The sequence below is a fragment of the Ptychodera flava genome, chromosome 12 (genome assembly GCF_041260155.1).
Source record: "Ptychodera flava strain L36383 chromosome 12, AS_Pfla_20210202, whole genome shotgun sequence".
In the NCBI taxonomy this organism is placed as follows: Eukaryota; Metazoa; Hemichordata; class Enteropneusta; family Ptychoderidae; genus Ptychodera; species Ptychodera flava.
The window spans coordinates 23337126-23350229 of NC_091939.1; the positions used below are offsets into that span (position 1 = coordinate 23337126).

The window sequence follows — 13104 nt, forward strand, 5'->3', positions numbered from 1 at the left end:
AACTTTCCTTATTAGGGATATATATCTGATTCGACTTGATCAAAATTGACAAAACTTTGTATGTATATTGAAGATACTATGATTTAACATTACTGAAACTCATTAAGCATTTTTACTTCATCAAGCTCTTAATTTGCATATTTTAATGAACTTTTGAAATTAGGGATATTTATTTGAATTGACTTGACCGATATTGATGAAACTTGCTATGTACATTAAAGATACTATGATATAACATTTTTGAAAGTCATTAAGCATTTTTACTTCAGCCAAATACTTATTTGCATATTTAATAAACTTTCCTAATTAGATGTATATATCTGAATTGACTTGACCAAAGTTGATGAAACTTGCTATGTACATTGAAGATACTATGATATAACATTATTGAAAATCATTAAAGGGGAAGTTCACCAAGGATGATTTTTACATATGTGGTAGCTCTGTGGTCATTTACCCCAGAAAAGCTATTTTCACCATTTATAACTCGCCCGATTTTCTACGAAAATGATAAAAATAGTACAGGAAGTTGCCCATGTAATTTGAATCATGGGAAAAAAGCCCCAAGCTTGGAGCTTGCATCATGTGATATGGAAGGGACCATCTTCGGATGGGTATGGCCCCCACATTGTCCACTCACTGTAATACAGTAGTAAACAGCAACACAAAATCTGACAGTGGACAGTTTATTATAAGTGATTCACCGTTTATGCAAGGATACTCAGTATAAACAAAAGTTATGTAAATTCGCACAGCCTGGTTTAAGCATGGGTGAGTGGACAATGCCATACCCACGGGGAAAAGGTGCCTTCCATATCACCTTATGCAAGCTCCAAGCTTGGCGCTTTTTCCCATGATTCAAATTACATGGGCAACTTCCTGTACTATTTCTATCGGTTTTTGTAAAAATCGTGCAAGTTATAAATGGCGAAAATAGCTTTTCCGGGGTAAGTGACCACAAAGCTAGCACATATGTAAAAATCATCCTTGGTGAACTTCCCCTTTAAGCAGTTTCACTTCAGCCAATTCCTTATTTAAATATGTAATGAACTTCACTGATTAGGGATATATATCTGAATTGACCTGACTGAAGTTGATGAATCTTGCTACATATATTGAAGATACTATAAAACAACATTATTGAAAGTCATTAAACTTTACTTCAGCCAATTCCTAATTTGCATATTTAATGAACTTTCCTAAATACGGATATTTATCTGTATTGACTAGACCGAATTTGACGAAACTTGCTATGTACATTAACAATACTATGATACAACATTTTACTTTAGCCAATTTCTTATTTGCAAATTTAATGAACTTTATTAATCTGTCTTGAATAGACCAAAGTTGACAAATTGCTTTTTACATTAAAGATACTATGATTCGGCATTATTGAAAGTCATTTAACATTTTCACTTCAGCCAATTCCTAATTTGCATATTTAATGAGAACATTTCTGTCAATTCTTTATTTTAATGAGCTTTCCTGAATAGGGATATATACTTGGATTTAGAATTAATCTGCGGTGAATATTATTCATTATGTTGATCGTAACACTTTCAATGAAGTTGCAAACATGTGGCAAAGGTTCAAATTTACACATAACTGCAATATAATGAAACACGTGAGCATTTCAAGTTCAAATCTGGTGTTTGAATGGTGTATGACACTTCTTGCAATGGTATGATCTGACATGAGATTTGATCAATATACTGGTATGTCTGATAGAATCATTTTTAGATAAAGTTTCACCATGCTCTTTGTGTTTATCCAGTAAAACATGCAAGTCTTTGCGTTCATGTGATCTTTGTGAGGGCTAACAAATGCCTTTCAAAAACAAACCTGAATGTGCACGTTTGACCACACTCTTTCCATTCTTGTGGTCTGACACCAGAATGGATCAACATATGGTTGAGTACATGGGCCTTCCTTTTAAATGTTTTACCGCACTCTCTGCATTTATGGGATCTGATCTCTGAATGGATCAGCATGTTAATTTCAAGACTGCCCTTCTCTGTGAATGTTTGACCACACTCTATACATTAATGCTGTCTGACACCAGAATGGATTACCGTGTGCCATCTAAGACAGTGCGCTTCCGTGTGAATGTTTTACCAGAATCTGTACATTCATGAGGTCTGACACCAGAATGGATCAACAATGTACCTATGTCCTTCCTTATGAATGTTTTACCTCACTGGTTCTGATCTTTGAATGTCAGTCAGCATGTGCCTTTTAAGATTGCCCTCCTTTCTGAATGTTTGACTACACTCGTTACATTCATGCTGTCTGACACCAGAACGGATTAACATTGGCCTTTCAAGACTGCCCTTCTCTGTGAATGTTTTACCACACACTGTACATTCATGCTGTCTGACACTGATATGGAGCAACATATGCCCTCTAAGATTGTGCTTCCATTTGAATGTTTTACCACACTCTTTACATTCATGTGGTCTGACATTAGAATGGATCAACATATGCCTTTTAAGACCGCCCTTCTCTGTGAATTTCTTACCACACTCTTTACATTTACATGTTGTCTGATACTAGAATGGATCAACATATGCCCAATAAGTCCCTGTTTTCTTTTAAATGCTTTACCACACTCTTTGCATTCAAACTGTCTGACACCAGAATGGATCAACATATGCTGTTTAAGATTGCCCTTCTCTGTGAATGTTTTATCACACTCTGTACATTCATGTGGTCTGACACCAGAATGGATCAACATATGCCTGCTAAGACTGCTCTTCACTGTGAATGTTTTACCACACTTTTTACAATCATGTGGTCTGACACCAGAATGGATTAACATATGACTTTTAAGACTGCCACTCTCTGTGAATGTTTGACCACACTCTGTACATTCATGCTGTCTGACACCAGAATGGATTAACATATGCCTTTTAAGACTGCTTCTTCGTGTGTGTGTTTTACCACACTCTGTGCATTCATATGGTCTGACCTCAGAATGGATCAACATATGCGTTTTAAGACTGCCCTTCTCTTTGAATTTCTTACCACACTCTTTACATCCATGTGGTTTGACACCAGAATGGATCAACATATGCCTTTTAAGACTTTCCTTCTCTGTGAATGTTTGACCACACTCTGTACATTCATGTGGTCTGACACCAGAATGGACTAACATATGTCTTTTAAGATTGCCACTCTCTGTGAATGTTTGACCACACTCTGTACATTCATGCTGTCTGATACCAGAATGGATTAACATATGTCTTTTAAGCCTGCACCTTAGTGTGAATGTTTTACCACACTCTGTACATTCATATGGTCTGACATCAGAATGGATTGACATATGCCTGTTAAGACTGCCCTTCTCTGTGAATTTCTTACCACACTCTTTACATTCATGTGGTCTGACACCAGAATGGATCAACATATGGTTGAGTACATGGGACTTCCTTTTAAATGTTTTACCACACTCCCTGCATTTATGGGATCTGATCTCTGAATGGATCAGCATGTGCCTTTTAAGACTGCCCTTCTCTGTGAATGTTTTACCACACTGTTTATATTCAAGGGGTCCGATCTCTGAATGAGTCAGCATGTGCTTTTTAAGATTGCCCTTCTCTGTGAATTTCTTACCACACTCTTTGCATTCAAACTGTCTGACACCAGAATGGATCAACATATGCTGTTTAAGATTGCCCTTCTCTGTGAATGTTTTACCACACTCTGTACATTCATGCTGTCTGACACCAGAATGGATCAACATATGCCTGCTAAGACTGCTCTTCACTGTGAATGTTTTACCACACTTTTTACATTCATGTGGTCTGACACCAGAATGGATTAACATATGACTTTTAAGATTGCCACTCTCTGTGAATGTTTGACCACACTCTGTACATTCATGTTGTCTGACACCAGAATGGATCAACATATGGTTGAGTACATGGGACTTCCTTTTAAATGTTTTACCGCACTCTCTGCATTTATGGGGTCTGATATCTGAATGGATCATCATGTGACTTTCAAGATTGCCCTTTCTTGTGAATGTTTTACCACACTCTTTACATCCATGTGGTTTGACACCAGAATGGATCAACATATGCCTGCTAAGACTGTGCTTCTGTCTGAATGTTTTACCACACTTTGTACATTCATGTGGTCTAACACCAGAATGGACTAACATATGTCTTTTAAGATTGCCACTCTCTGTGAATGTTTGACCACACTCTGTACATTCATGCTGTCTGATACCAGAATGGATTAACATATGTCTTTTAAGGTAGCTTTCCACCTTTGCGACGACCTATTTTCAAACGTGAATTTTGCCATCAAGATGTGTACTTTTACCCAAGTATTATATATCACCTGAAAGCTATTTCTATGAATTTTTTTGTTTTATCGAGAAAATTAGTGTGCGATGAATTTTTTTGAAGATCTTAGTGAAAGTGTAAAGAAAATGGGTGGTCTCACGTAAAAAAGTTTAAATCTGAGCGGATAGGGGCTATTGTTTAGGTGTTAACGGGCAATTGGTCTTCAGAATACTGGCTACAAAACCGTGTCTCAGATTTTTGAAAAAGGCCTTAGTTTTTTCACATCGTTGAGTCAAAGTTTATCCACCGATTAGTCTTACAATGCCGCCTCATTAAGCAGCAATAACTCGACTTTAAAATCTTCATAAAAAAACTGAGACACGGTTTTGGAGACAACCTACTCGACAAACGTCTGTGAAAATCTGGTAAACTTCCGTTCACGCGTTCTCGAGTTAAACTCTTTTGAACGTGCTGCAATGTGACAAAATGCCGAACTGAGAAAAAGGCGATTTAGTAAATTGGTTCGGGTTTTTCCTTTTGAATGGCAATAAACAATGTACTCAATCGACAAAACACTAAAACCAGATAGTGAAATCAAAGTGTTCAACTTCAACAGTATATTCACTCATTGTAATCAGTGTCAACGGTCGAAATGAGGCTAAAATGGGTGAATTTTGGGAGCGTTGTACTCTTTTTAGAGCGCAATCTACACAGTAGCTGATGAGTAAATAAACTTGGGGAGTGCCAGGGAAGGAATTATGCATAATCTGTTGACTGATTTAAGTTGTAAGGCTTAAATAGAGTATTAACTGTTCGACCTAACTGTCGGAACTGCTACGGCATCTCGATGCCGTCTACACGAGCGTTTGGACTTATTACCTCCATGACAAGCGTACACTGTAGTGTAAGTTTATGACAGCATTCGATTCGACCTCGGAAACGACTCACGGCTGCGGAATGAAAGCGAGCCCGATGAGTGATATAGAGAAAACAATATTGGCTGACAACAAAAATATCTGCGTTTGTATGTGGATGTACATTTGCGGTGTTTGTGATCATGGAGATAAAAAGAACAGCTCCATGCTGTGATCCATTACGGTTAGAGTAACCGAGGATTCTAGTAAGCAGCCATTTTTTAGATCTTCACGCGCCTTGAAAACCGATTAACACTAATCAAACTACGAGAATTTCTGAGACAATAGTTCGTCCTCACTCTGTACAGCATTTCTGTGGATGAAGACCGTTTCTGGAGTCATTTATGCTAAGATGAGCCAATAGCCTGTCGGCGGCATAAAAGTCAAAGGAGAGAAGTTGAGAAAACATGAACATAGAGAAAAGTACGTCATTTCATCAAGCGCAAGTTGCATGCCATAGACCGCTCGTCAAGCGTCATACGTCACAGATAGATAACTCTCTGCTGTCGTTCGTATCCAACATGAGTACCATCGAATCCAGGCGAATATGATATGAGACCCGTCTTCATTACATGTAAATTTCAGGATTAGGATGGTGTTTTGCACTGTATTCAAGTAGTTAGCCCGTAAGCGTCTCATTCAATGGTTTACCGACCAATGATGACATGTTGATGAAAACTCAGGGCGATTACGTTATTACGTTGTGACGGTCAAATTCATATTGAAATTTGTCTTCGGTCCTGCAGCATTTTGGGTACTGCCATGATAACTGATAACAATGTTGTCGTGTCCATTCCCATAAAATCATTTGATTCACATTCGTCCGGTGTACGATGAACATTTGTTAGTCGACGTATTACCTTGTCAAGGTCAGTAACGAAATGGGACAAGGAAAAACGGGACCGCGGGATTGAAACGACTTCGACATTTCAGTTCACTGCCGTTGTGCCAAAACGTCTGCAAACCAAAGCAGCTATTGTTTTGTGGCGCGTGATTTCTGCATTGCTACGTATTTTGCCTTGGGAAAATTTCCTGTCGATGTCTTGAAGCCCATGCAATTTGTTTCCACCTTGTATTTTCTAATCCCAAGTAGTTCAAGAGCCGCGGTTTCTGATATTTCATTTTTATTCATAAATTGTTCAACTCACTCAGTATTCTCATCGAACGGACAATGTCGGGTTTCTAGACCTTTTGGCGCAAAGTCGTTTCGGCCGCCACAATTTCCGAAGCCAAGACGTTTAGGCAACGCGACCAAAGACGTTTCGGCACTACCTGGTTGGGGGAACTCGTGCCAAATGTTACAAATCAAAACACTGAGAAGTATAGTGTCAGCATTCACATGCTTTAAAGTTTGTGAGAACATGGTGAAAAACCGTGAGGAAAGAGTTTCATATCATTTTCGATAGCAATAGCCGCCGACACTGTCAAAGTTTGAAAAGCGGCGCCTAAACGGCACTGTAAAAGTCATACTGGTCAGAACGCAAAGGTCACTCTTATGAATATGACTGGTCTGTCAGTTACTTATAAGTTTGAAGGGAAAAAAATAAATCGTAACGGGGGTGTCGAAATGTCTTGGGGCCAAAAGAAGCCGAAACTTCGGCCGAAAGAGGCCGAATGTTGCTTGAATGTTGAAGATGTAAAGGGTGTCTGTTGCGGTATTCAAGTGTTCCCGCTGTCACTGAGGCCGCCAGTGGAACGTACCATTTATGTATACGGGACAGCCTCTTCAAAGATGTTTAACATTACGAAACTTATCCACCACTCCTGGTGCTTTTACAAAAGCACAAAAATGTCCCAGATAAAACATTTAGTGTGTGGGCCATTTTTGTAATCTGAAATTGTACCGTCAACAATGTCATAAGTCTGACCTTGTCCGATTGTGTCGATAAATTATGATCTTTTGGGAGCGGCCACCCCTATGAGAAAAACGGTAAGACCCACCTTTCGCCAGGTACACTCTATGGTCTTGACCCACGCAGTGAACGGTAGGTGTTAATGGGATTTTCACAGCGGATGTTGTCTAAGTGCATGTGAATACTGTGACGCTGCTTGCTTAGCGTAATCCCTTGTCAATCAAGACTTAACGGTAGTCTCAAATGCCAAAATGTACACCTGTGCCTCTCGTACATTTTTATTCCAAAATTTCACCCAAAAACAGGAACTTCACGACCAAGATATTCTACACACAAGGAAGATCAATATTATAGGAATACTTTTCAGGGATAAAAGAAAAATCGTGATTTTATCTCAAAATACCAAAACAAAGGCAGAAAGCTATCTTAAGCCTGCACCTTAGTGTGAATGTTTTACCACACTCTGTGCATTCATATGGTCTGACATCAGAATGGATTGACATATGCCTGTTAAGACTGCCCTTCTCTGTGAATTTCTTACCACACTCTTTACATTCATGTTGTCTGACACCAGAATGGATCAACATATGTTTGAGTACATGGGACTTCCTTTTAAATGTTTTACCACACTCTCTGCATTTATGGGGTCTGATCTCTGAATGGATCAGCATGTGACTTACAAGATTGCCTTTCTCTGTGAATGTTTGACCACACTCTTTACATTCATGTTGTCTGATACTAGAATGGATCAACATATGCCCAATAAGTCCCTGCTTTCTTTTAACTGTTTTACCACACTCTTTGCTCTCATGTGGGCTGATATTTGAGTTGGTCATCACATGGGCCTCAAGATTGCCATTCTGAATAAATGCTTCACCGCACTCACTGTGTTGGAATGGCGTGAGATCAGAATTAATCACTGTAAGGCCCTTGAGAAACGTGTTGTGTCTGTAGGTCTCCACACTTTCTCCATATTCCATTACTTGTGCCCCTGAGTGATTCAAGCTATGTGCTTTATCATTGCTCTTCTTCACATGATTTCCACAACACTCAGTGCTGATTTCACTTTCATAGCTGTCCCCATTATGAGAATGGCACTCCATCAAATGGAAGGAATCTTTGTGTAATGTAGTTCCGTGTTCAACATGATTGCCCTCATACAATGGATTCAAGTCTTCGTTGCTGTTGTCTCGGTTGGACACGCCATATTCCAATGTTATAAAGCAATGTTGCATAATGCTCTGTACAATTATTGATGCATCTGTTAGTAGAAAGATTAATATAAAACAGTTCAGTAGAGTAAGGTAGAAACAAGAGAGATGTAGGCTTTTGATATTACTACTAATGACTTCATGTAATATTGGACAAACTGGGACATTTTTCATGGATTTTCTATTGGATTTAAGAGCACAGCTGCTTAGCCGCCCATTATACCATCTTTAATCGAAAAATTATAGGTGAAAGGTCACATACATAGTTACTGAACACACCAAAGGCAGTACAGCACAGCAAGGCACAGACTATGAACAAAGTATAGGTACACATGTAACAAAGTCGTGAAAGCAATATACAACTCTACAGTCAAATACAAACACACTTGAAAGCATGGCTATTAAAACCATCGGTGGTCACAGAGATCGATATAAAGTAAAACTCTGCTAAAGACATGAACATGTCTGACAATCAGTTTGACATTGCACACCTGGCTGACTGACCACCCAAAGCTGTTTCTAAACATTTATGAAATACATGAATCAATTCTGGCATTCATACTTCATACAATGGTGGCAAACACATGCATTTTTGGGCACATTTTGCCTTCAGCAGTTCTAAGTACACAACATCAACTTAAAAGAGTGCAAAGTCAGCCTATTTCTGGAAGGAGCTGGTCATTATCAGCCTTATCCTAAGCAAAAAAATTAAACCTTGATGACAGTTCATAAGCTAGTATGTACGCCAAATGCACACAGAAATACCTGTATTTCCAAATACGCGTGAAATTTAGGTATGAGACCAGTTCAGCTGTACTTTCTTAGGATTTAGTGAATCCTTTCTTACGCAATTCATTTGACACCAGACTTATTGACACTTACCGCAAAACATTGTGACACTAATAGTCAAGTTGGAATAAAAGCTATTGAGTTATTTACATGCAGCAGATCAGAGCATGAGAAAACAGCAGCCATATTATAAGATTACGTTGAACAACAAAATGATGAAGACATGTTTGCTATGTGGCACATTAGTGTCAGATCTGCACACCCACACACTGACACACACACACACAAAACAAACAAACACATATACATACTATACCAAAAAAAAGTTGACATCTGCCCTGCATATAACATAACCTTACCTTTCGTTGATAATGTATTGTCTTGATATCGTTGACACATGTTTTCAGTCAGTGTCTCTAATGGTTTAACTAGCTCATGCATTTTGTTGAAATGTTTGAGAGATTGGAAAGTTGCACAACACTCTGAAAGAAATAAAGAATGTTTCAATGTTACGGTTAAGAAGCCATACATTAACAGCCAATCTATGATATTCCCAAACTAAAACGAGGAAAATAGTCAGATAAAGTCACATTCACTGAAAATATAAGCACCATAACAATGTGCTCCAGCACAACAGTTTCAAAAAGACTGCTGGAATCTCAGTGAAGTCAATGTTCACAATATCAACATACTTTGGGTAAACCTCTTTCATCACATCATGTAAACATTAAAACTTTTTTAACATACATGTAGTTCTGTGAATTATTGGATGACTAACCATTATGAAAATACTACACTACACATTTGATATAATTCTGGAATTCACAATGACACTGTCCTGTTCTCAAGTGATAAAAGTGACATCTTATTGCTTTCACTGTATCATGTAAGGGCAAGACTGGAAATTAGTGGATACAAAATAATTTTGTTTGAAAAATTGTTTGTATGGTAACTTATGAAGTCCACTAAACCGATCACTTTAGCGTCCCTGAGAAAATCCCTTTCAGGTCGCAAACAAGTGGTATGTCCACTATTCTTTACTCATGCATCATGTCTGTGTCAATGTAGCTCTGCGTGCCAGGGGTGTGGCCTCACTACATGTAGCTGCAGTAATGTAGTTAGTACCGTCCACCCAAAATACCCTGGCAAAACCTCAAGCTACACTATGGCCTCATGCGGTTAGATTGAGTCCTAAAGTCGGACACACACAGCCTAGTCCAGGTCTCTCCGTCGTCTTTTGGTTGGGGAATCGATACAGTCAGTCAGGGAGTGGCAGGGTTATGCGGCAGGCAATGTCAACGCCCATCACTCCACCTTGGGGCATAGTGGGCGATTTGGAAATTTGTCATGAAATTTGTCAAATGCCTCACTCCCTGGGGCAAGACAATCTGGAAAACCCTCAACTAAAACAAGTAAATCCCCACATTTCCGGCATTCTTAATTCTGCACTTGTCCATGACATTGACTAGGGCATCAATATATTAAAGGTAATTACACCACCTCCTTGATACCTGCTTCAAATATTGATCTGATAGATATCTAATTGTACTGAGAAGTATTGGGTAGTGTCAAGTTAATAAATAGCTCAATTGCATATTCAATGTAGTTTTGTAGTTAGTCATGTAACTCCGAAATAACTGCGCCAAATTTGATGAAATCTGATGCAGATACTGATCCGACAGATATCTGACTGTGATGAGAAGCATTTGGTAGTGTTAAGTTAACTAAGGGTTCATTTGATATTTAATGAACTTTGTAATTAGTGATATAACTCTGAAATTATGGCACCTGATTTGGTGTTTCCCGCTAGTTATTGATCTTATAAATGTCTAATTGTCAAGTGCGAAATAGCTCTAGCTGCATGGCAGGGCTGTGTGTCACCGGCATATACGGCCTCCGCATAACGTCGGTAACTACAGCCCTGCCACGCAGAGCTATGTGCGAAAGTAAATGAAACCTAGCTGCTACATATAATGATCTCATCTGTGAAGCATACTACTATTGTAATGAACCTGTTGTAAACCACGTTAGCACATTCAGTTCACATCTGGTACTTGTAGTGTTCCGAGGCACAAGCAGGAGACACGTCGCTTCGCGATCAAAGGCTCGAGCTCTTTCTGTTTCCTATTCATGAATCAGTACGCCGATCGCATGAAGGCGCGACATAGGCTTTTTCTTTATTATCGGATAATATCGTCAAAAATTCTAAGTTAGAGAGTTCCAGGAACATGAGATCAAAGTGATCTTATAGGGATAATATTATCGATTTTATCCGATAAAACAGCGTTTTAAGAATTTTCCACCCATCTGCTTCTAATATTAGACTCTAACTTAGATTTTAGACGATATTATTGATTTTATCGGATATTATCCGATAAAACAGCATGTCTGGCATCTGCCTCTTCCCCACTAGTCTAATATTAGACTCTAACTTAGATTTTCAACGATATTATCGATTTTATCGGATATTATCCGATAACACAGTATGTCGGGCATCTGTCTCTTCCCCACTCGTCTAATATTAGACTCTAACTTAGATTTTAGACGATGTTATCCATTTTATCGGATATTATCCGATAAAACAACTTGTCGGGTATCTGCCTCTTCCCCACTAGTCTAATATTAGACTCTAACTTACATAACTTAGATAATATTATCCGATAATGCCTATAGTGCCAATGTCGCGGTATCCTCGCCGATCGCGAAGCGACGTGTCTAGTGCCTTTGTTCTGAGGTACACAGCGAACAAACTCTTTTGACCCTGAAAAAATACATTTTCCCTGGGTCACAGGGGCCGCCCACGGTGTACCTGATCACAAGCGACTGTGCATTAATCATTATATATATCATACCTTGACAGGCTCGTGGAACGCCACAGTTGTTGTTGAATGCACTTCCAGAGCCACAGCCGCCATTGCAGTTTGTTCTCTCACAAGGCTCCGAATCCGAAAGACAGTCCTTGTTCATTATTTCTGCCGATTTCATCTTTGAAGTACAAATGTTGCTACACAAATATTTCAGGCGGACGTAAAATTCAAATCTGAGATTGCGTCAAACCACAGTCACTCCACAAAAACCGCGGCTACAGCTGACTGTGTCGCGATGTCGAGTACGAGTCTACAAAACCTTGGTTACATAATGTGAACTTTTGACCTCTCAATATGCCTCAACTAAACACGATGCTGAAGTTAGACTCGGTTTCGGATTCGGTTTCGGATTCAGTTTCGGATTCGGTTTCGGATTCGAGTGATTGAAAGAAATTTTATATTTTCAGCCGATCTCGTTAAAAAGTGGAATACTTTACTTTTCACTTGGAATTCATTTTCGTTACTTTCGCTGGACCTTTTTTCAGCTAAAATAAAATAAAATCAGACTAGACAAAATGAAAATAAGATAACAGTGAAAAATGAAAATATTTTCAGCTGAAATAAATTTCAGTGAAAATAAAATGGACCATAGTACTTCCGTATGCAAAGATAAATACATGTCATCAAGAACAAGTTTTAATGGATAACCGGTCGGCATATGTAATATATATTTCACAGCATAAATTGTAGCATGTATTTCATGACATAAATATTTAACACATAACCATAACTTCTAAGCTTACAGTTCAAAATTACTAAACACTTTCGGCACTAGATAAGAAACTATGGTGCATGTGCATGACTACACAAGTCAAAAGTGTCCACCTCAATTATTAGCATTATGCAGTTAGGACTATTTAAAGACATACAGTCACCTGTAATCTAAATATGCCCATATATGGTCAAAGGGGCGTTCCTTGGTATTCAAAATGCCCATGTGAGGGCGCTGTTTTTAAAAAGCGGCCACCCGCTTAAAATCTGTGATTGGTTAGATTTTCTCTTTCCATTGTAACTGTGGCAAAATTGGAACAGGTGACAGTATACCTTTACGCTAATAGTACTACGCACAATTCAAAGAAATGCATTCAATGCAATCTTTATTACACAACATATTAACTGATAGTTTAGTCCGGGAGTTTAGTATAGTACATGTTGATCAACATCAACCAAAACATCAA

General features: G+C 38.6%; 1 protein-coding gene across 2 annotated transcripts in view; it reads right to left on the bottom strand.

The window, feature by feature from the left end:
* Window positions 1-12180, bottom strand: part of LOC139145440 (zinc finger protein 585A-like) — a 29234-nt gene extending 17054 nt beyond the window's left edge. The window contains exons 1-4 of one of the 2 annotated variants that reach the window (XM_070716624.1): window positions 11912-12180; window positions 9419-9541; window positions 7491-8320; window positions 2305-4261 (exon numbers count right to left, since the gene is read on the bottom strand). In XM_070716624.1, coding sequence (XP_070572725.1) covers window positions 2477-4261; window positions 7491-8320; window positions 9419-9541; window positions 11912-12044 — 2871 coding nt within the window. In that variant the 5' untranslated portion in view covers window positions 12045-12180 and the 3' untranslated portion in view covers window positions 2305-2476. Of the gene's footprint in view, window positions 1-2304; window positions 4262-7490; window positions 8321-9418; window positions 9542-11911 lie in introns of those variants that run through there. The other variant, XM_070716625.1, reaches the window with a different exon arrangement.
* Between the last annotated feature and the right edge of the window lie 924 nt (window positions 12181-13104).